Consider the following 23,951-nt stretch of genomic DNA (forward strand, 5'->3'; position numbering starts at 1 on the left):
TCTGCTGAAATTGTGTATTCAGAATTAAATGACGGAGATGCTCGTCCTCCTTATTCACAGTGGAAATATCCTTTCCAGGAGTCTGCTTTAAATCTGTTGACACGCGTTTTCTTTCCTCGTTCCTGTCCTGTGTTTACTGACAGTCGAAAAAATCAAATCTTGAGAGTTCCCTTGCAGCCCAGTGGTTAGGACTCCGCGCTTCCACTGCAGGGGGCACGGGTTCGATCCCTGGTCGGGGGGGACTAAGATCCTGCATGCTGTGCGTCCATAAAAAAAAAAAAAAAAAAGATCGAATCTTGCACCTCCTCTTGGAGCCCTGCTCAAGTCTGACCCTCCTGACCCCCTCTGACCGCCTGTAGCTCACACCATGTAGATCACTCCTTAATAACTGGGAAGGATCATGATAGAGCGAAAAGATCCAGGGCTTTGCAGCAGACAGATCTGGGCTGGAGTTACAGTATTGCGTAAAGATTCAGAGCATGGGTTTCAGCAGCAGGCAGGCAGGTATAAATTCAGGTCCCACCTCTGTGACCCCAGGCAGCCTTCATGACCCCTCTTCCTGGGGGGTTGATGAGGCCTCGGTGTGAAGTACTTAGCGTAGTGCCTGGCGCATAGAACATGCCAAGTAACTATTTTCTGAATGATTAAATAAATGAATTAATGGTGACTGTCCTTATATTTTGTCAGCAGTTCTTACATTTGATTTGTATTGTCAGAATTAATTGAGAAAGTACATGTGAAAGAACTTAACGTGGGACTTCCCTGGCGGTCCAGTGGTCAGGACTCCACGCCTCCACTGCAGGGCCCACGGGTTCCATCCCTGGTCCGGGAACTAAGATCCCACAAGCTGTGCTGTGTGGCCAAAAAAAAAGAAAAGAAATTTAAGAACTTAACACAAGTCCTAAAACATAACCTCAGTGTTTTTCCTCTTTTCTCCGTCTTTCTCCCCTTCCCCCCACTTACCACCAGCTGCCTTATATTACTAATTATTGCTTTCACACTTAAAAACCTTCAGTGACCAAAAGTTGGTGCCCGTTACTCACACTCTCTCACCTGCAAGTTATAGAAATCCAGCTCAAACTGGCTTAGCCATAAAAGGGGTATTGGATCATGGAACTCTCAATTCCAGGGGACCGTCTAGGCCAGGGCGGACACCGGTCGGCCCCCAGCTCGGTGTTCTCGGGGGCGAAGCTGGCTGTTGGCCGGCGGCCGCAGGCTTACACTCTCCTGGCCTGGCAGCCCCAGCAGAAGGGACTGTTGCCCGTGGCCCAGCAGCAGCCCTGCCTTTCTGGCCTCTTCCGCACCCCCGTGGGATGGGGGGAAATCAGCCCCGCCCAAAGCCCTGAGACTGAAAATGAGGAAGGGACGTTCCCATTGGGAAAACGATCGGGGAGACCAGACAAAGCCCGAATAAAGTGCTGCCCGTTCTAGGCAGCGTGTGGGCTGTACAGGAGAAGGACAATGGACGTGCATACGTGCATGTATATATTGTACATTATACACACAAACATAGCATATACATATACGGTACAGCCCTCACTGAGCTTGCCTGGTTGGGGAGACCAGATTGAAATCTCGATAGAGAAGATCTATATCTATATCTCTGTATATATATATGAAGGCCCTTGCAGACAAAGGATGATTCTTTTTTTCTTTAATGTTTTAATCTCCCAGGAGTACCTTGAATACATAGCAGCTTCTTGTTTAACGTGGACAGATTGGTCATAATAGTTGTAGCTTCTTGACTCAACTGTGCATATAGTTCCAGTTCTACAAATTATTTTAATGTTTTTCTCGGATGATTAAAACAACAGCTCACTTTATCAGACATACGTTCTGTGACTTTTTGTTTAAGATTAACATTAAGATGGTGATCGTGCTGTAGAAGTTTGTTACCGCACAGTCTCTCGCGGACAGGGCTGTGAAGGAACAGTCTCGGGTGCAGCCGAGCTTTCGGCTCGGGGCCCATCGCAGCAGGTGCACCGGCAGTGGCTAGTTAGAAGGGCGGCACGGGGACAGCAGAGGAGCTGAATACGGCCAAGTTCAAAGCAAGCGTGATGCTCCGTCCCTTTGCTGTCCACGTTCTCTTGCTCGCAGGATACGTCTGTGCTGGCAGATGGGGGAGGGCCGAGGGGAGGAACAGGACTGGCCATTGGGGAAGCTGGCTAGCGGACTCTGGGGCTTCCTTATACGCTTCTCTTTATGTTTGCATTCATTTGAGTTTTCTAAAATGACAATTTTGCAAAGACTTTCCCCTCTTTTTTCCTCCTGTGAGGAAGAGCTCATTTTGAGATGCCCTGGAGGCCCGAGCTCAGGACTCTGAGCCCTGTCACTAGCACCGCTTCTCTTCCCCACGTGGCACGCAGCTCTGCCCTTGCCCCGGCGCCCAGCGCGGTGCTGCCCACGCAGAGAACCCAGCGAGTGAGAGCGACCTGGGGGCTGACCCACGTCTCCCAGGTGGGCCTGTGAAGTCTAGATGCCGTCCAGGGCTTTGCAGTCCTGCTGCCTGTGTTTTCTCATTCTTACTACAAAACAGCGCCGTTTTACCCAGAGCTGCTGTGTGCCGGGCCTTGGCGTATCACACGCTACCTCGTTGGGGCCTCACTAAGGTAGTGTTAGCGAGCAGGAAGCGGAAGCTCAGAGAGGTTGTGTTACTTGTCTGGGCTCACCCAGTAAGGCCGGCGACCGCAAGTGAGCGAGCTTCTGCTCCTGCAGGCCTGCTCTTCCTGCTCTGCCTCTCTGGTCTTTCCTGTGTTCCAGTTGAGACTCTGCACCTGTGTTGCAGGGGGTCCAGCTACAGGATGGCCGTGGGAATGGGCTGAGGAATAACCTTAAAGTGTTTTTTTAATAGCAGTGTTTTTGTTCTGAGCATTAACTCCCCCTATTATGTACATTAATTTCATATAACACATTAATTGGACAAAGTTTCCCTAAAATATGTTGACTGACTTGCCTCTTCGTAAGTAATTCCAAGATGAAAGCAAACCATCTAAAAGGATGTATCCTCCTCTGCCTTTCCCTCCAGTATACCCTGCGCTGTGACATGAGGCGGTCCCTGCTGGCCAAGGACTTGACCAAGACCTGTGAATTCATCGTTCACGCTGCTGTAAGCTGCGCTCGGGGGCTCTGGGTTCAGTAGCAGGAATCTTCTGTGGGGTCTGGGACTGGACCCCACTTACAAGCAGCCGTTAGCCTGGTAGTGTTTCGTGCGCGCTGGGGAGAGGCTCGGGGCTCCTGGGCTAGAGACGGGGGACTGTATTTCTCCTGGCGTGGCCGGTGTCAGCATGTGTGTCATCCCCTGGGCCAGAGCCCTGTGGGGTGATGCCACGGGCCCAAAGGGGTGCTGCACCTGAGGGGTTTTGCACCGCAGCTGCGGAGTCCCGAGCTGGGGAGTCCGCCTTTGTTACAGCAGGCAGTGAGCAAGCCTGCTCTCTGTCCTGGAGGGAGACATCACCTCGTCCCTCAAGGCAGCTTCAGCGAACAGCTGGGAGAAATGGCCCAGCCCAGGGAAAGAAGGCCAGGGCCTTGCATTCTCGGCCTGTGCAGCAAGAACGTGCAGGGATGCTCGGGCCGGGCTGGGGAGCCTCTCCCGACACCTTCTGCTAGTACTTTGCAGTGACGAAGTGTCCTTAAAGATCCCTCTCACGTGCCAGTGCTGCAGGTGACACGTGGTGGTGAGTAGTCATGCCCACGGCCCTGGATTCCTCTGTGTCTCAGCCTCTCCAGGTCCTTTGGGGCAGGGCCTTTTACACTATTATGAAATGTCCATGGGTATCTTTTAGTGATGATTAAGTGAAAATGTAAGACAGGTTTCTTGTGCATAAGATCGGCAAAATCACTGATGCACTTGCATCGTTTTTGTGACTTTTTAGGATTTCCAATATTTGTAGTTTCCCTGTTTATAAATTTTTAATAATCATAGTGTTAAGTATTTCTTTCAGCGATTCAGTATTTTATGTAAAATATGATGAAAATATTTATCCTTTTTGGAAGTTAACTTGATTTAGATGGATATTTTCCTTTTTTCCATCAAGGGTTTTCAAAGTGAAGCAAAAAAACTTTTTCTCATGTAGATAATCCCCTAAAAAAGTCACATACCATTTTATGTGCTAAATAAAAAGCGCCTCCAACTTTGTGAAGAAGAATGAGCCCAAATCCAGCCCCCCGCCCAGAGCTGGGCCCGCAGACCCTGGCCCCCGCCCAGAGCTGGGCCCGCAGACCCTGGCCCCCGGCCCATTGATGACCGCAGACCCTGGCCCCCGGCCCATTGATGACCGCAGACCCTGGCCCCCGCCCATTGATGACCGCAGACCCTGGCCCCCGCCCATTGATGACCGCAGACCCTGGCCCCCGCCCATTGATGACCGCAGACCCTGGCCCCCGCCCATTGATGACCGCAGAGCCTGGCCCCCGCCCATTGATGACCGCAGACCCTGGCCCCCGCCCATTGATGACCGCAGACCCTGGCCCCCGCCCATTGATGACCGCAGAGCCTGGCCCCCGGCCCATTGATGACCGCAGAGCCTGGCCCCCGCCCATTGATGACCGCAGAGCCTGGCCCCCGCCCAATGATGACCGCAGACCCTGGCCCCCGCCCATTGATGACCGCAGACCCTGGCCCCCGCCCATTGATGACCGCAGAGCCTGGCCCCCGCCCATTGATGACCGCAGACCCTGGCCCCCGCCCATTGATGACCGCAGACCCTGGCCCCCGGCCCATTGATGACCGCAGACCCTGGCCCCCGCCCATTGGTGACCGCAGAGCCTGGCCCCCGCCCATTGGTGACCGCAGAGCCTGGCCCCCGCCCATTGGTGACCGCAGAGCCTGGCCCCCGCCCATTGGTGACCGCAGAGCCTGGCCCCCACCCATTGGTGACCGCAGAGCCTGGCCCCCGCCCATTGGTGACCGCAGAGCCTGGCCCCCGCCCATTGGTGACCGCAGAGCCCGCTTATAGGCCAGCTCGGGCTTCCTCCCTGCTCCTGGGCGTTCACCCGCACTCGGCCTTCAAGAGTCTTCGTGACTGATTTCACTAGAAGCCAAACCATGCTGTGACCTGTAGTACATGAAGTTAAATATTCCTTTATATACTGTGAGGAAGAATATATTATTCCCTAAAGAATATGTTCATGAACCTATTAGTAAAAAGGATATATTCAAGAAGAATATTTCCTAGAAGAAGCTTCTGGTGAGTGAGTGAACTTGGCAAATTGGTCGGTGCCCTTTCTCCTCCACAGCTCCGCTGCCATCTGGGCGTCAGTGGCCTTTTGGCCCCAGCCCATGAGTAAAAGACACTGGGCAGGCCCCGTGAAGCTTGGCTGTATTGATGGATTCTGCACTTCTGTAATGCGGAGATGATCCTTGTTAACTAATTACGGCAACGTGCAATTAATTATGTTAACATATAATTACTTATGTTATAGGTGTGATTCTTCCTGGTAGACAGTTGTACAGCTGAGTGGCTAACAGCACCGGCCTTGGAGCCGGGCTGCCTGGGTTTGGCTCTCAGCTCTGCCCCGTACTTGAGCCACCATTTGAGCCCTCTGTGCCTCACTGTCATCTGTGAAGTGGGACCAGGGCCAGTAACAGCACTGCACAGGGTCATGGTGCCGATTCAGTGGCTTTTATTCTCAGAAAGAGGTTCAAAATAAATGTCTCCCAACAACACTGCTCTGTTTTTAAATTCTGGACCTGAAAGGGACCTTAGAGACTAAGACCTGTCCCCTCATCTTACAGGTGAGGAAACTGAGTCACAGGGATGAGGACCTTGGACAGCACACAGCCTTCCTTGTTTCTTGGCAGAACTGTGTTTAGAATCCAAGCATCCTGCCTCTTAGCGCCAAGGTCTTCCTGGTTCACGATGCTACCTTGTGTTTCCTTAAATGGGGAGAGGCAAGTCTGACCTGTGGACTCTCTACTGATTTTGGTTTCTCCTCCTCTTGTAGCCTCAGAAGGGGAAACTGACTCCGAGTCCCGTGGACTTCACTGTCACACCTGAAACCTTACAGAATGTCAAAGAGGTAACGTGTTCCTTACACGCCAGTGCCAGGGAGGCTTTCTTAGTAACTGGATCCCACTGACAGACAGTCGCCCACCTGTTCTTTACTTGGCTATCAAGTCATCAGCAAGAGGAAATTTTTGTCTCTACCTGAAATAGTCTGTATTTTCAACTTTAATTTCTTTTTAAATTCAGTAACTACTTAGCAGAAGGATGGTTTTTAAAAGAGAGGGTATATGTTTATAATTTTTTACTGTCTTCTCCCAGTTTTACTGCACTGTGGTCAGAGACCCCTCCCCTGAGCCCCAGGGCCGCCACTGCCTGTCACGGGGGCCGCAGCCCCTGGTTTCTCAGCTGGGCCCCTGGTCACTTGTCTTTTGTGGACGTGGCTTTTCCTCCCTACCCTAACCCTCCATTCTGCTCCCTGGACCCTCCTGACTGGGGTCGGGTCAAAGGCCAATTTGGGAGGGTTATTGGCTTCATCTCGCGGGAGGCACAGCTGAGGCGGGGCTGTGTCATGGGGAGCCTTTCAGAAAGTCCATTGAACATCTCTCCCTTCTCTGGTTTCTGGAGCAGTGACCCCAGTAGGCCAGTCACATTTTCTTCTCAGGAATTTGAACCTTGATTGGAAACTTGCAGTTGCCTAAGAGAATTTTACTGGGAACTGCTACTGCTTTTCCTTTTTCTAAACAAATAGCCTCTTTTAGTGTTTTTTAGAATTCTGTCTTGAATCAAGACTTTTTTAGAGTTCTTTGCCTTTGGGAGCCACCAGGTACAGAGCACCCTTGCTCTTGACCTCCAGTACAGGGCACCAGCCACGCATGACCACTGACCCTTGAGGTGGGGCTGGTCGGATCGAGATGAGCTTCAGGGGGAGGTACTGACTGGGTTTCAAAAAATCGGTATGAAAAAGAGAATGTAAAACATCACTCATAACTGTAAACTACTGATTATGTGTGCAATTGATAATATTTTGGACATATTGATTAATTTTACCTGTTTCCTTTTACTTTTTTTTTTTTTTATTTTTTTTTATTTATGGCTGCATTGGGTCTTTGTTTCTGTGCGAGGGCTTTCTCTCGTTGGCGGCAAGCGGGGGCCACTCTTCATCGCGGTGCGCGGGCCTCTCACCATCGTGGCCTCTCTTGTTGTGGAGCACAGGCTCCAGACACGCAGGCTCAGAAATTGTGGCTCACGGGCCTAGTTGCTCCGCGGCACGTGGGATCTTCCCAGACCAGGGCTCGAACCCGTGTCCCCTGCATTGGCAGGCAGACTCTCAACCACTGTGCCACCAGGGAAGCCCTCCTTTTACTTTTTTAATGTGGCTACTCGAAAATTTTAAATTACACAGTTGCTTCACATTTGTGGCTTCCATTATGTTTCTGTTGGACAGTGGTGTTCTAAACTCTGAATTATCTGCAGTAACTGGGACACAGCCATAGGAAAGACTGCTAGGACAGATGTCTCTAACTCTTCAGTTCTGTTTTTCCCGTGGCATCGTCACTCACCCATGACCATTTTCCTCTGTCCGAAGAGAAAAGGTCCATAGGTTTTTTAGTCAAGCATTGAAGAAAATTGTTCTCTTTAAATTTCCTTGAAATAAAGTTAATGTCTTGGTTTTTCAAAATTGCATAATTGGGAACATTTGAAAATTGATTATCTTTTTAAAACCTCTTTTTTTCCTTTTGGTGACTGGTTATCCTTAAACACTGTCAGCAACTTCTTTAGACATTTTTATGTCGTGTCCTTGGTGAGCAGGAGCGTCCCAGACCTGACCTAGGCAATCAGGATGCTTCCGTGAGAGAGCTGGTCATTCTGTGCCAGCAACGTCAGGTGCCTTACGTCTGTAGATAGCTGTTGAATAATTCAGTCTGTTACTCAAGTTGACAGAAAATGTAAGTACTGTTGTACCTTTTTTCCCATTTTGTAAACCAGGGTCCCAGTGGATTTTATAAAAGTTACCTGACCCTGTTTTCAGTTTTTATTTATACCAAAGTGACTTGAGTGACTTCTCCTGGCGCCTCCCACTCCTGATGTGTCTGCTTATGTCTTGTTTTAGAGAGCCTTGCTCCCCAAATTTCTCATCAGAGGACATCTCAACTCGACCAACTGTGTTATCACACAGCCGCTAACGGGAGAGCTGGTGGTGGAGAGCTCGGAGGCCGCCATCAAAAGCATCGAGCTGCAGCTGGTGCGCGTGGAGACCTGCGGTAAGGCCCCCACCCCGTCCCCGTCTCCCGTTCTTCCCCCTCCATCCTCCCCACCCCCGCTGCCGCCAGCCCTTAGCCACGAGCTCGCCTCTCGACTCCAAGAAATGTACGTTTGAGGAGCGTGGGATGTGGAGGGAGGGAGGACTCCAGGATCCTGCAGAGACGGGGGGAGAGCAGGTGAGTGGGCTGATGCAGGTTCTCCTAGACTCACGCAGGGCCTGTGGCTCAGCCTGTCTGGACGTTTGCTGTGTTCTGACCGCGTGACGGTTTCTCCCTGTTCCAGGCTGTGCAGAAGGGTACGCCCGCGATGCCACAGAGATTCAGAACATTCAGATCGCCGACGGGGACGTTTGTCGGGGCCTCTCTGTCCCCATATACATGGTCTTCCCCCGGCTCTTCACCTGCCCGACACTGGAGACCACCAACTTCAAAGTGGGTACGTGTGCTGCCCTTGGGGTGCCCCCGGGAGGGGTGCAGCCACCAGAGGGGACGGGCCTGCTGGCCCGCTGGGGTCAGATGCAGCCCAGAGCACCCAGTCCTTCAGTCACTCAACAAAAACGCAGGCAGAGCAGCTGTGTGGCGCTGAGGGTCCCTGGTGAGCAGTCCCGGCTCCGAGGAACTTGTGTTGCCACCCCCAGGGAGACAGCGTGGGCCGGGTAGGTGACCACGAGCTCTGTGAAGGACACTAAGCCAGGGACCAGCCGGCCAGGCGCATGAGGAGGTCAGGTCGGCTCCCTGCTGGGCTGGCATCTGACGGAGACGCAAGACCTGAGACAGACCAGTGTGAACGGTAGTCTTCCCGCGGGCTTTAGCTCCAGCAGCTGAGGGTGTGTCGGTCGTTTTCCATGAATGCGTGGGTAGATATTTTGACCACAAGATCTGAATCACGTGACAGATGCAGTTTTCTATCCTGCTTTTCCTCCCTTCACTTTATATTATGCACCTTTCCATGGTTTTAAGTATTCTGATAAAGTATTTTGATGGTGCATTCATCCTAATAAAATGCTCATGCTTACGAAGTTCAGTGGAGAGCTTACTCCCCACCACAGAGACACAGCAGGATGGACCCTCGGGCCTCTGCCCTGGCTGACACGACCTTCTGCAGACTGACCGAAAGACCTCAGAAGTGTCCCCGGGCTCTGTGTCATGCGCAGGCTCACTGGTGAATAGATAGAATAAGGAGCTTTTGGTAAATGATTGTTTTTATACCCGTTTCATTGAGAAATGGGAACATAGTCCCAAAGGCCAATGTGTTTTCTTAATGTCATATTCCCCCTAAATCTTCTAACATACATCATTACTAGTCCAGAGACAATCTTTTTTTTTTTTTTTTTTAAATTAGACTGTGATTTTACTTTAAATAATTACAAATAATGTAATTTAAAATTGAAGAAAGTAGAGGGAATTCCCTGCCGGTCCAGTGGTTAGGACTTGGCACTTTCACTGCCATGGCCCAGGTTCAGTCCCTGGTCTGGGAACTAAGATTCCATGAGCTGCATGGTACAGCCAAAAAAAAATTGAAGTAAGTAGAGTTTCATCACCGAAGTTGAGTGTATGCTGTTTGTTTTATGAGAGGGAAAGGTGGTCACACGTGGCATCGCGGGGTGCTGCTCGGACCTTTCTGTGCCCTCGTGTGAGCGTGAGCCCCGGAGCAGCGCCGGCCCGGTCGGCTAGAAGCACAGTCTAATACCAGTGGAGCCCTCGAGTGCTTTATCTGAAACGTTGTGTTGTAGCGAGAACATAATGGGGTCAGGACGCCCTTGTCAATAGAAAAGAGGGCGACAGACCCAGCTGTTCACTGAATACGGAAAAGCACAGCACGGTCGGCTGAAAGATGACATAGGGTCAAACTTGACCCGAGCTAACAAGGTACCACGTTTTCCCTCAGAAACCGTGTATGGTTATTGAATAGGTAGTATATGCCCACTGTACACAATCCAGAGGCACCAGGGCCTCGAGTGCAGAGTCAGTGCCTGCAGCCACCCGGATCCTCCCGGCCGCAGCCTCGTGCCAGCCCCGCGCGTCCCACCGGGAGTGCTCCCTGGCACCAGGTGCTCCCTGCCACGCTGCCCACCGTGTTCTGAAACGGGTGTTCTTTCGGGGGCATACACGGCAGTGCTACATGAGCCGTGGCTGGCTGAATCCGCAGATGCAGAACCACAGCTGTGGGGGAACTGCTGACTAAGGGGCAGCCTATAAACTCTATGCGGATTGTCAACTGTGTGCAGGGTCGGCGTTCAAAGGTCGGCTGTACTTTGATTTGAGGTTGAGGAGGAGCTTGTCTGTTGATTTCTCAACTTGGTTTTCCTACCTAAACTTCAAAGAAGGTCCAAAAATTATTTTTTTCTGCTATGCTATGCATTAGGCACCTCTACTTTCTGTGTGTTATATTTGTCAGACTTACTAAGTGTCCACGTAAGATTTAATAATGAGGTGCCTGTGATTCTTCCATAGAAATAACACCCTCAGTCCATCAGCCAGGACATCACTGATGCTTTTGTCCTCGTGGCTCCTGTTTCGTTTGTTCGGGGGCTTGCACAGTGGCCGCCCCGTCAGCTGGGGGGGTCCCACAGGGAGGAGGTGGCCCACGGTCATTGAGCGCCGCAGCCTCTCGTAGCCCTGGGGTTGCCGTCGCGTGGCTGGCGAGGTCGGGCTCCGGGTCTCGGGTGCGGGCGGGGTGAGCCCCGCGTCCCGCGTTAGGCGCCCATCTGGGTGTGCCCCTTCACCTTGACCGCAGGGGGCTTCGTGTGCACGGCCAGGCCCGCGGCATCCTCCGGCCCAGCTCACGGTGCCCCCCCCCAGGGAGGACAGCGAGGTGGTTAGAGGACCTGGGGAGGGACGGTGCAGGGCAGGGCCAGGGGCTGTTCCGGTGCGGGACCGTCGTCGAGGAAAGAGGGAAGGGACAGGGTGCATGCTGCTGGTGCACAGCTCCTGCCCCGGCTGATTCTGGGCGATGGTGACAGCCACACACGGGGACGTTGTCCTTGGGCCGCAGGCGGGGTCCTGGACGAGCTGACCCCAGCCCCTTCCCCAGCTGAGCCCCGCGCTGCGGTGCTGCCCGCCTCGCTCTTCATGCTGGGGAAGGACCCGGGCTGGACTCTCTTCGGGGGCTCCCTCCTCACGCGCCCCTCTTTCTGTCAGTAAGCTAACCCTTAGTGGCTGGAGAGCTGGGGAGAAGACTCCTGTTTGCTGAAAGGTAAAAGAGGAATGTTTGAACAGGTGTTGTAGGGAAATCAACCAGTATCCAAAGGAACTACAGTTAGACTGCTTGCTGTTTCTGAACATTGTTTCTTGCCTGGGCTGGGAGACGTGTCCCCAGACAGCGGCGGGCCAGTTTGGAGTCCACTCTTCCATTAAGAACTGTAGGAAATGTAAAAATAAAGCCAAAGAGTACACATGAATTGACAGGATTCTAGAAGATTCTCTGTAGTAAAGACGAAGGACAAGGAGAGTGTTTGGGGAAGCTGAGGCCTTACAGCATGTTCCAAGGTGAGAAGACCAGCTTACTTAGGCAGTCCCGCCAGTGTAGCCGTCTACACTGACTCTCCCGGACGCTTGGGGTGATGTACGTGCAAACCCACACAGCCCCCGGTGCTCCCTCTCTGTCGAGAGCTCGCTGTGCCCATGGCGGGGTTGGTGTTTGGTTCCCGCTGCTCAGGGCCGGTGGGCATAAAGCCTGTCCTTTCTCTTCCCAGAGTTCGAGGTTAACATCGTTGTGCTGCTTCACCCTGAGCACCTCATCACAGAGAACTTCCCGCTGAAGCTCTGCAGGGTGTAGCCAGGAACAGGTGGAAATGCAGCCGTGCCGACCTACGGGAGCCGAAGCTGGCGGCACCGAACTTGCTTTCTTGATGGTTCTGTATCAGAAATGAGTCTGATCCTTCTTCCTCATTCCCTCGAGGCCCCTCTAGTCAGAGCTTCCCTTTGAAATTCGTCAGGATTTCTTCATGGCGTTGGCAAGATTGTATCCCAGACAGTAAATTTCCTGTGACTCCTGACTAACCTGCTCCTTTTTAGGTTCAGAGCACAGTTGTAACAGAGTCTGAACTTTGCTGGAAAGTGAGGTCAGGGACAAAGGAAACCGCCTGTCTGGCTGACGGTTGTGGCCAGGGCTCCCGACAGCTCCCCGACCCCGCAGGGTGGCGACAGGCGTGCTGGTTGCTCATGACGTTGGCGGACGCCCGCCAAGGAGGGCACCGTGGTGCCCACTGCAGATGCGCAGAGTGTTTCCCACTCTGTTCTCTTTTATAACATTTGTCGTGATAACTTCAGAACTTCTGGGGACCTGGGGAAAGTGTGCTTTGCCCTCCCGGGAGTGAGGGGATCTGGTGACCACGGCTGGTGCTGGAGTATTTCTGAGTCTCAGGACCTGGTGGGAAGTTGCCTGCTGCCGTCTTTCCAGAGTCCGTTTAAGTGTGAGGTTCTGTCGGGGATAAAAACACGTGTCCACGCCCGTCGTCGTTGCCTGGGTTCTGAGTGGCAGGGGACCTGGGCCCAGGCCAGCAGTGAAGACCCCTCTGTGCTGGGCGGGACCTGGACCTGATGAACTTGGCCCACCTCCATCCCACCTGAGGGACCTGCGTTGGTGGGGTGGGGGGAGGTAGTTTGGCCTGAAGCCATTTTCTCCTTCGCCTCCTGTGGGGACTTGCAGTGTAGGGTGGGTCTGTTGCAACACATCTCTTCCTTCACATCCTGCTGTTGTTTCTCTGGGCCCACAATTAACCTCAGAAGTAAGCCGCGCACTGTGCACGCTGCCTGGCCTTCCTCTCCTGAGGGAATAACTATCACCTGAAGAGCTGCCAGCAGCCCGGCCGCCTTTACCATTTTGTTCAACCTCGAGGGGCCCGGGCGAGGGCCATTTCCTTGCCCTTCTTGGACGGGCACCTCCACCATCAGTTATTAAGGAAAACTCGGACGTTTGGGTGTCTTGGGCAGCAGCAGTCCCACTACTGCCCTGGCTGGAGCTGGGGGTGTCCGTTGTCAGGTTCTCCCGTTACAGCAGGGGCAAGGGGAGGTGAAGGAAAGAGGCCGTGAACCTAAAACAGTACGTTTTTTTGGGAAATGCCGGGTTAGGCAGGAGCACCTCTGGCTCTTGGAGCTCCAGCGGAAATGGGGCCTCGCTCTGGTTCTCAGCCACATCGTGAGTTCCACAGGAAAGGTGGAGAGGTCGGTCAGAAATAAAGCGTTCAAAAAAGAAGCCAAAATATCGTGCCTGACTTCACCCAGAGCTCATGTCCCAAGCCCACCTGCTCCGGTAGCTGGGGGGAGGAGGGTCCCTGGTGTCATTTCTGCCTTCTTCGTTGAGGCCCATAATTCCCGAGCCTGAGTCTGAATTACCTTTACAACCTTCGGGGTAAGACTACCCCCGCCTGCTGGCGGCGCTTTGGGCTGTGGCAGATCCCCAGTGCTCCCACAGCCCCCCCCCCCCCGATTCCCTTCCGGGTTCGGAAATAGAGTTGCATTTCCGTGGAACCATGCCCACTTCACTGGGGACTGACTTCCAACTCCTTTGCAGCGGGGTGTGGTCATGTGACAGGGAGGACCTGGGCCCCTTCCCGCGGCTGGCCGGGAACAGGCCTGCTCCCCACCCAGACCATGCCGAGCACAAGGAACGTGTGAGCAGAACAGCTGGCCTCCCGCCTGTGTCGCGGTCACCGGAGAGGGAAAGGAATGGGTCCTCTTCAGAGCACGGGATTGCCGGGTGTCTGGGCTGCAGCAGCCCTGCCCTTTACTGCCCTGGAGCTTGTGACGTAGGGTCCGGTCCCACCCGTGCCTCTCGTACAGCCCGAGGTCCACACGCATGTAGGATGAAGAAATACTCCTTCATCTTCATGCCCACCCTCTGCATCAAGATTCTTAGGGGTCCAGGACCTTGCCCGGGCCCAGCTGGTCAAACACCAGGGCGGGTGTAGACCGGCACTCCCCGGAGCTGTTGCTGGTCTCATCCAGCCACCCCAGGACCCAGCTGACCCAGCCCTACCCAGTAAAACCTCCCTGACCAGAGTGGAAGGGAAACAGGCTGGTTTTCACTGTCACTAACTGTTCTAGAGATCTAAAAGATTTGGTTAGGTTTTCCTGGGAGAAGTGTCAATGCCAAGATAAATTCTGTGATGACAGCTGTGACGCAGCCCTTTCATCCTGTGTTCTGGAGGAGAGATGCCACAGGCTGGCGAGTAGGGTGCTACTGTTGTCTGGTGCTGGTTCCCACACATCCTTGAAACCTGCAGGAACTGCTTTCTCAAGTGAGGCCGCCCTCCCTGAGGGCTGGGCCGCTCCCACTCAGGGGGCTCCACGCAGATGGTTTGCAGTTGCTGGAGTGTTGATAGATACCAGCCATGTCTGTGCATCTAACGAGAGCAGGAGCTCTGTGAGCATTCACTGTTATTCTGGATCAGACCCTGTGCTGACTGCCATGCATGTATTAATTAATTGTGTAGCAACACTATGAGGAGGGAACTCTTATCCCCATTTAAAGATGAGGGGATTGCGGTTGATGGAAAGACACAAAGACATAATTTGTGCCTGCTTCTTCAAGACTCATCAGATTTGGGGGAGCATCTGCTTATTGAAGACCAAGGGCTGAGAGAACACTAGAATGTTTGGTTGCTTGTCATCTGGATCAACTGTCCTTTCTCCAAAAGAGGCCTCTGTTTGGTTCCCTTGACAAAGTCCAGTAGTGGCAGGAGGCTCCGTGAAGGTCCACGAAGAAGCAGCTCCAGAGAAAAGGATTTCTGAGAGATGAGGTTTGTTCAGCAAGGGCCCCACGACAGGGGATGTGATCACTGTCTCCCATCTCGATCAAGGATTAGAGTTTTAAGACCACAGCCTCTGGGTCTTATGTGACAGAAGTGGGAGGAGCTTTTCTGTCTTCAGATGAGCAGCCACCTGGGGGAGGCTGGGCCAGCAACCCAGACCTACTGCTGCTGGATACACCAAGAAAGGGGTGTGCTCAGACTTAGCTGTGGAAAAGTGGTAGAAAAGAGCAGAAAAATAAAATTCTTAAATACTCATTTTTGTTTTAAAATAGCTTCAACATCAGTATATATTAAGAAAACTCAAATTCAAAACCCAGTACAGTGAAAGAGCAGACAAGTTTAAGAATTGAGTATTTACTTCCTAAAATGTTCACCACCATGTTCCTTTATATTTTACAGAAAATTACATACTTTTCAATCCATGGAAAATTTGCAAAAATCAATGATACGTTCTTGCCACAAAGAAAAAAACTCAGTAAAATGTTAACACGTAGAAATTGCCCAAGCCACATACTCTACCATAATGCAATAAAATTAGAAATTGATACTAAAAGGAAAATCAAATTCAGTATAACCACATGTAAATTTTATAACATTCTTCAAAGAGGAAACTAAAACTTCATTTATGGACCCTTTTAGATTTAATGAAAATGACTATACTATTTAGCAAGAGCTTTGTACTATGGCCAGTGCTGCAGTCAGAGGAAAATTCATAGCCTTAAATGTTTTTATTATACCAGAGAGAATGAAAACTAATGAGTTAGGCATTCACATTAAAACTCTAGATAAGCAAAATAAATAGGAAATAATCATGATAAAAGCAGGAACCAATTGATATTGATATGAAATTTAAAACACTGGAAATTTATAAATAAGTCCACAAGTTTATACTTTGAAAAGCCTAATTCAACTGGCTGATCTTTAATAGAACAAAATGAAGTGAAGGGAGAAAAATATGTAACACTAGGAACAATTTCATATTAAAAGGAACCTGATAAGAATTATAATATTACAGTATGTGCATTTCCTGCTAATTTGCAAATGTCGATAAAATGCAGAGTGACTCCAGAAAAGATGGGGTACCAGAATAAAATGGTAGCCTATGGAAGAAATTGAAAAAACTGCCAAAGAAGTATCACTGAAAAGGTGCCAGGCCCCAGATGGCTTTACGGCAGGTTTCTATCAAAGCTTTAAAGATTAGATAGTTCCTCTGTTATTTAACCTTTTGCAGGATATAGAGAAGGATGAAAAGCCTTCTAATTTATTTTATGAAACCAGCATAGCCCTAATATAAAAATAATGACGTTATCAGTTAGGATTAGGTTTAGCTGTGAGTAAGGGAGACCCAAAGTGAAGAGTGGCTTAAACAGGACTCGTATAAATGTCCACAGGTAGGTAGTCCAGAGCTGGCATAGCAGCTCAGAGCCAAGATGTTCTTAGAGATCCAGGCTACTTCCAGCTCACTGTGATGCCTTTTCTAGGGTGTGACCCTTGTCTTCACGCTCTAAGATAGTAGCAGCTAGCTCCAGCCATCACATCTGCATTCCAGGCATCAGAATGGGAGAAAGGATGAAGGTGAAAAAAGGTCAAAGGTCAAGTACCAGCTTTATTGAGGATCATCTTGATGGATGCCATAAGGTATATATTATTTTAACCTTTTATTTTGGAAATTTCAAATGTATAGAAAAGCACAGAGTCATATAGATTATATCATACCCAAAAGATGTCTATTTGTTAACATCTTTATTGAAATATAATTCATGGACCATAAAATTTACCCATGTAAAGTATGCAATTCAGTAGTTTTAGTATACTCACAGAGATGTGGAACCATCACCAAAATCTAAGTTTAGATTATTTCCTTCACTCTAAAAAGAAAGCCTGAAGCCATTAGCAGTCAGTCCCTTCCTCTTCAGCCCCAAGCAACCACTAATTTACTTTCTGTCTCCACAGGTTTGTGTATTCTGGGTATTTCATGTGAATGGAATCATACATTGTGTGGTCTTTTGTGACTGGCTTCTTTCACTTAGCATAATGTATTTAAGGTTCATTTGCATTGCAACGTTTGTCACTACCTCATAACTGCTTTATTTGGGGCGGGGGTAGCATATTTTAAGATTTATTCAGTCCCATAGTTACTTTCCAAAGTTGTCCAAGAAAACTAAAGAGAAGCAGTTGGGAAGGGAAATGATGAGACGTTTGAAGTTTGAGTCAGTCCGATCTCAGTATATCCATCCCAGCTTAGTTCTAACTCATTTGAAGATAACTGTAGTTTTTCCCTGGTTTAAAATGGCAATTCACAAAGTAAGAATCAATCAAGCTGTTTCCCAGTGAATGACACTGAGCTTCACCAAAAAACTACCCTTAAGGAGCAAAAAGGCTACAAAGTAAGGAATCATTAAACTGACATTCCTGAAATGGGGAATTCCTTTTTAAGGTGAGCCATCCATACACTCATTGCATTTGAGGCAGCTACTGACAAATCCTCAACAAACCTAGAAATGAATTACTTAGTTCCCACAACCAGCCAAAGGACAGGTGCACACTTTCTGCCTGTCTGTGCACCACATACAAATGCACTACCACATGACAACGTGGGGTTTTACAGTTTTTTCCACAGCAAGACAGTCTTTCCACAAAGTCTAGAGCAGGGCTTTGGTTTTGGTTCTTTCTGGTATTCTAACATTGATACCTGTTGGGACATTGTGAATAAGAGGTTAGCATCAGTGCTTTGCCATGTCACCATGAGCCCGGGTTCAGCCATAGTCGTTCTGGTTCTGAACTGCATGGAGCTGTCAGTACAGGGGTCTCTTAGAGTCCAGTCTCTTGCCCTCTTTGGCTCTCTGTCTCTCTCTCTGTCACATCTACTTCTGCCTCTGCTGACATCTTGGCATGCTGGCTGTCAAGTGCAGCCACCGCCTCTTAGTCTCCTCCCAACGGCCATGCCTGGACCAGCCCCTCAGCCGCCTCGTGCTCCTTCTGTCTTGGCCTTTCTTTCCCTCCCCCTCCCTCGTAAGTTTTTTTTTTTTTTTTACATTTTTAGACGTATTTTTTAAATTAATTTATTCTAACAGTCATTAATTCCACAATTATTTATTAAATAGTTTTATATGTGGGGCATTGTACTAAGAACTAGGGCACTGAGATACTTATTTCTTGTGTAACTCTAAGCAAGATAACTGAATTCCATAAGCCACAGTTTTCTCATTTGTAAAATGGGACCAATGATAATACTTATTCATAAGAACATCATGAGAATTAAATGCAGTACTATATGTATATATGTATATTACTGCATTTTATTTATATAGTGTTTGAATATATACATAGGAATACATAAAGTACTTGAATTAAAAAAACTGTAGAGTCTTAAGTTGTCACTCAGTAGGTTGTTAATTTTAAAAAAATTTTTATTGAAGTATAGTTGATGTACCATATTATATAAGTTACAGGTGTATAATATAGTGATTCACAATTTTAAAAGGTTATACTCCATTTATAATTATTATAAAATATTTGCTATATTCCCTGTGTTGTACAATATATCCTTGTAGCTTATTTTATACCTAATAGTTTAGATGTATTTTTAATTAGTGGGTAATGACCATCTTTTATGAGAGGATTCCAAATGGTTAGTTCAGACATGCATTTTCTTTATAGAGTAAAAAGCTGGAGATAAGCGTTTGTGATCTACAAATAGAACACTCTTAACTTAAAAAAAAATTCATGCAGTTTTTTTCAGATACAAGAGCCAGATGTTTTTGTTTGGACTATCAAATGGAAATGAACTGCCTGCATTCCTGGGCGTGCAGACCTAAATCCATTCTAGAATATGGATATAAATATATTCCATGGCAGCTTTTATTTATATTTGAATAGACTACATGGAAGTTAGAAAAATGTTCTACCACAATAAGTATAATAACTTTATTGAGTACTTATTATGTGCCAGGTGTCTTATGCTATAAACTTTACATAGCTTATTTCATGTTGTCATTATCAGAAGCTTGTAAAGTAGATATTATTTTTTCATTAGTCATTTTAATTTTATAAGTTGGCTGATTTTATTGAGGTATAGTTGATTTACAATATTATGTAGGTTTAAGGTATACAGACAACACATTGATTCACAATTTTTAAAGGTTATACTCCATTTATAGGTATTATAAAATATTGGCTATGTTCCCTGTGCCATATAATATGTCAAGCTTTATATTCTAGCTTATTTATTTTATGCATAGTAGTTTGTACCTCTTAATCCCCTGCCCCTCTTTTGCCGCTCCCCATTTCCCTGTCCCCACTGGTAACTACTAGTTTGTTCTCTATATCTGTGAGTCTTTTTTCTTTTGTGTTATATTCACTAGTTTTACTTTTTAGATTGTATATATAAGTGATTAACATACAGTATTTGTGTTTCTCTGACTTATTTCACTAAGCATAATACCCTCTAAGTCCATCCATGTTGTTGCAGATGGTAACAATTCATTCTTTTTTATGGCTGAATAATATTCCATTGTTCGTATATATGTGTGTGTGTGTGTGTGTGTGTGTGTGTGTATGTATATACACACACCACATCTTCTTTATCCATTCATGTATAGATGGGTACTTATTTGCGTCCATATCTTGGCTTTTGTAAATGCGGCAATGAATATAGGGGCATATATATCTTTTTGAATTAGTGTTTTTGTTTACTTCGGATAAACACCCAGGAGGGAAATTGCTGGATTGTATGGCAGTTCTATTTTTAATTTTTTGAGGAACCTCCATTCTGTTTTCCATAGTGGCTGCACCAATTTACATTCCCATCAACAGTGTACGAGGGTTCCCTTTTCTTCACATCCTCTACAACTTTTGTTATTTGTAGACTTCTTGATGATAGCCATTCTGATAGATGTGAGGTGATACCTTGTTGTTTTCTCCACACCCTCACCAATACTTGTTATTTATTGTCTTTTTGATAACAACCATTCTGACAGGTGTGAGGTAATATCTCATTGTAGTTTTGATTTGCATTTCTCTTATGATTAATGACATTGAGCATCTTTTCATGTGCCTGTTGGTTGTCTGTATGTCTTATTTGGAAAAAATGTCTATTCGGGTCTTATGTCCATTTTTTAAATCAGGTTGTTTGTTTTTTTCATGTTGAGTTGTGTGAGCCATTTATGTGTGTTGGATATTATCCCCTTATTAGTCATATCATTTGCAAATATATTCTCCCATTCAGTACATTGTATTTTCATTTTATTGGTTTCCTTGGCTGTGCAAAAGCTTTTAAGTTTAATTAGGCCCCATTTGTTTATTTTTGCTTTTTTTTCTTTGCCTTAGGGGACAGATCCAAAAAAATATTGCTATGACTTATGTCAAAGAGTGTTTGCCTATGTCTTCTAGGAGTTTTATGGTTTCAGATCTTACATTTAGGTCTTTAATCCATTTTGAGTTTATTTTTGTATGTAGTATTAGAAAATGTCCTCATTTTATTCTTTCACATGTAGCTGTCCAGTTTTCCCAGCACCACTTATTGAAGAGATTGTCTTTTCTCCATTGTATATTCTTGCCTCTTTTGTTGTAGATTAATTGACCATAAGTGGGTAGGTTTATTTCTGGGCTTTCTATTCCATTCCATTGAGCTATGTGTCTGTTTTTGTGTCAGTACCATACTGTTTTTGAATACTGTAGCTTTGTAGTATAGTCTTAAGTCAGGAAGCATGATTCTTCTGTTCTTTCTCAAGATTGTTTTGGTTGTTCAGGATCTTTTGTGTTTCCATAAAATTTTTAAATTTATTTGTTCTAGTTCTGCGAAACATGCCATTGGTATTTTGATAGAGATTACACTGAATCTGTAGATTGCCTGGGGTAGAATGATCATTTTAACAATATTAATTCTTCGAATCAATGAGCATCGTATATCTTTTTATCTGTTTCATCTTCAGTTTCTTTCATCAATGTCTTATAGTTTTCTGAGTACAGGTCTTTTACTTCCTTAGGTAGGCTCTTTCCTAGGTATTTTATTCTTTTTAATGTGATTGTAAATGGGATTGTTTCTTTAATTTCTCTTTCAGATAGTTTGTTGTTAGTGTATAGAAATGCAACAGATTTCTTTATGTTAATTTTATATCCTGCAACTTTACTGAATTCATTGATGAGCTCTAGTAGTTTTTCGGAGGCATCTTTAGGATTTTCTGGGTATAATATCATGTTACCAGCAAACAGTGACAGTTTTATTTCTTCCTTTCCAATTTGGATTCCTTTTATTGCTTTTTCTTTTCTGACCACTGCTGTGGCCTATGTTGGGTGGGTGGGTGTGTGTTTGTGTGTATTTATTAACAATTGTTAATAAACAATTGTTAACAATAGTTATATCTTCTTCTTGGATTGATCCCTTGATCCTTATGTAATGTCCTTCTTTGTCTCTATCAGTCTGTTTTGACTGATATAAGTATTGGGACTTCCCTGGTGGCACAGTGGTTAAGAATCCGCCTGCCAATGCAGGGGACATGGGTTTGATCCCCGGTCCAGGAAGATCCCACATGCCACAAAGCAACTAAGTCCATGCGCCACAATTACTGAGCCTGTGTTCTAGAGCCCACGAGCCACAACTACTGAGCCCGTGTGCCTAGAGCCTGTGCTCCATGACAAGAGAAGCCATAAATAAATAAATAAATAAATGAATGAATGAATGAATGAATGTACTAAAAAAAAAGTATTGCTACCCCAACTTTCTTTTGATTTCCATTTGCATGGAATACCTTTTTCCATCCCCTTACTTTCAGTCTGTGTGTGTCTTTAGATCTGAAATGAGTCTCTTGTAGGCAGCATATATATGGGTCTTATTTTTGTATCCATTCAGCCACTATATGTCTTTTGATTGGAGAATTTAGTCCATTTACATTTAAAGTAATTATTGATATGTATGTTCTTATTGCAGTTTTTTTAAATTGTCTTGGAGTTGTTTTGTAAGCCTTTTCTGTTCCTTCTTCTTTTGTTTTCTTCTCGTGATTTGATGACTATCTCTAGTGTTATGTTTGGATTCTTTTCTCTTTTTTGTGTGCATATCTATTATTTTTGGTTTGTGGTTACCATGATGTTTATATATAGCAATCTATGTATGTATGTGTTTTAATTTGCTGATCTCTGAATTGCAATGCATTTTAACAACCCTGCATTTGTACTCTCCTCCCCTCACAATTACTGTTTTTGACATCATATTTTACATATAATTATTTTGTGTATCCCTTAACTACCTATTGTGGATTTAGATGATTTTATTACATTTGTCTTTTAACCTTCCCTACTAGCTTTGTGCATGGATGATTTACTACCTTTACTGCATATTTGCCTTTACCAATGAGATTTTTCCTTTTGTAATGTTCACATTTCTAGTTGTGACCTTTTCTTTTTTGCTTAGAGAAGTCGCTCTAACATTTTTGTAAAGCTGGTTTGGTGGTGGTGAACTCTTTTAGCTTTTGCTTGTCTGTAAAACTTTTGATATCTCCATCAAATCTGAATGAAAGTCTTGCTGGGTAGAGTATTCTTGGTTGTAGGTTGTTTCCTTTGAAAAGTCTGCTGATTGATAGCCTTATGGGAGCTCCCTTCTATGTAACTTGTTGCTTTTCCCTTGCTGCTTTTAATATTCTCTGTCTTTCATTTTTGCCATTTTAATTACAATATGTTACAGTGTGTTCCTCTTTGGATTAATCTTTTTGGGGATGCTCTGCACTTCCTTGATTGGATGACTATTTCCTTTTCCAGATTAGGGAAGTTTTCAGCTATTATGTCTTTAAATATGTACTCAGTCCCTTTCTCTGTCTCTTCTTCTGGGAACCCTATAATGCAAGTAGTAGTATGTTGATGTTGTCCCAACGGTCTCTTAAACTGTCCTCATTTCTTTTCATTCTTTTATTGTTTTTCTGTTCAGCAGCATTGATTTGCACTACTTTGTGTTCCAGTTCACTGATCTGTTCCTCTATAATTTAACCTACTGTTGATGCCTTCTACTATATTATTGATTTCCATTATTGTTCATCTCTGTTTGTTTGTTCTTTGTATTTTCCAACTCTGTTAAAAACTTCTAACTTCTCACCTTGTGTATCCATTCTTCTCCAAAGTTCTTTACTCATCTTTCTGATCATTACCCTGACCTCTTTCTTGGGTAGATTACCTGTCTCCGCTTCACTTAGTGCTTCTGGGATTTTATCTTGCTTCTTTGCTTGGAATATGTTCCTCTGTCTCCTAATTTTGCCTAACTTGCTGTTTTTATTTTTATGTATCTGGTGAGTTGGTTATGTTTCCCAGCCTTGTAGAAGTGGCCTTTTGTAGGCTATGTCCTGTGCGTCCCAGCAGGGCACTCCCCTCTGGTCACCTGAGCTGTATGCTCTAGGGGTGCCCCCTCTGTGGGCTGTGTGGGGCCTGTTGTGGCAGATTGATGACTGTGGGTCATCTGGTAGGCTTGCTTGGCCCCCGGTCTGGTTGGCTGCAGGCCCTGTCTTGTGCAGAGGCTGCTGGCCACTGGTTGGCAGGGCAGTGTAATAAATCAGCTGGCTGCAGGATCTGGTGTGTCCTGAAGCTCGTGTTAGCCTGCCAGTGGTGGGTCCAGGGCCCAGCCAGCCCCAGGGCTGGTGCCAGCCTGCTGGTGGGCAGGCTGGGTCTGCAGTCTGTGGGGCTGTGTTTGTCCTGGGCTGTTGTCCACCTGCTGGTGGGTAAGGCTCATCCCAAGGCTAGAGCAGGATCGCTGGCAGAGAGGCCAGAGATTCTGGGGCTGGTGCCTTGGTAGGTGGAGCTGTGTCCTGGGGGGTCCCAAGTCTAGTGCCTGCACACTGGTTTATGGGGCCAGGTTCTGCACCCCCTGGTGAGCAGGGCTATATGTCCAGGGGTGGCTGTGGGGTCAGGGGAACTTAAGGCAGCCTGTCTGCTGGTGGGTGGGGCTATGTCCCCACCCAGTTGCTTGGCCTGAGGCATCCCAGTACTGGTGCCTTAAGGCTATTGGGTGG

The 23,951-nt window shown here is 47.0% G+C and overlaps 1 protein-coding gene and 1 long non-coding RNA gene across 2 annotated transcripts in view; one reads left to right on the forward strand and one right to left on the reverse strand.

Moving 5' to 3' along the window:
• VPS26C (VPS26 endosomal protein sorting factor C) overlaps positions 1 to 12,204 on the forward strand; it is a 50,466-nt gene extending 38,262 nt beyond the window's left edge. Inside the window, exons 4-8 of the mRNA XM_082394592.1 lie at positions 3,026 to 3,106; positions 5,944 to 6,018; positions 8,056 to 8,206; positions 8,490 to 8,642; positions 11,902 to 12,204. Of these exons, the coding sequence (XP_082250718.1) occupies positions 3,026 to 3,106; positions 5,944 to 6,018; positions 8,056 to 8,206; positions 8,490 to 8,642; positions 11,902 to 11,984 (543 nt within the window). The 3' untranslated portion in view covers positions 11,985 to 12,204. The remainder of the gene's footprint in view (positions 1 to 3,025; positions 3,107 to 5,943; positions 6,019 to 8,055; positions 8,207 to 8,489; positions 8,643 to 11,901) is intronic.
• LOC309629984 lies at positions 3,113 to 5,937 on the reverse strand. The gene is made up of 3 exons (XR_014245355.1): positions 4,946 to 5,937; positions 4,494 to 4,524; positions 3,113 to 4,189 (listed from the first exon to the last, which is right to left on the reverse strand). It is a non-coding gene; the product is annotated as an uncharacterized lncRNA (long non-coding RNA).
• Positions 12,205 to 23,951: the final 11,747 nt, after the last annotated feature.

The sequence above is a fragment of the Balaenoptera borealis genome (genome assembly GCF_965194805.1).
Source record: "Balaenoptera borealis genome assembly, chromosome: 5".
NCBI lineage: Eukaryota > Metazoa > Chordata > Mammalia > Artiodactyla > Balaenopteridae > Balaenoptera > Balaenoptera borealis.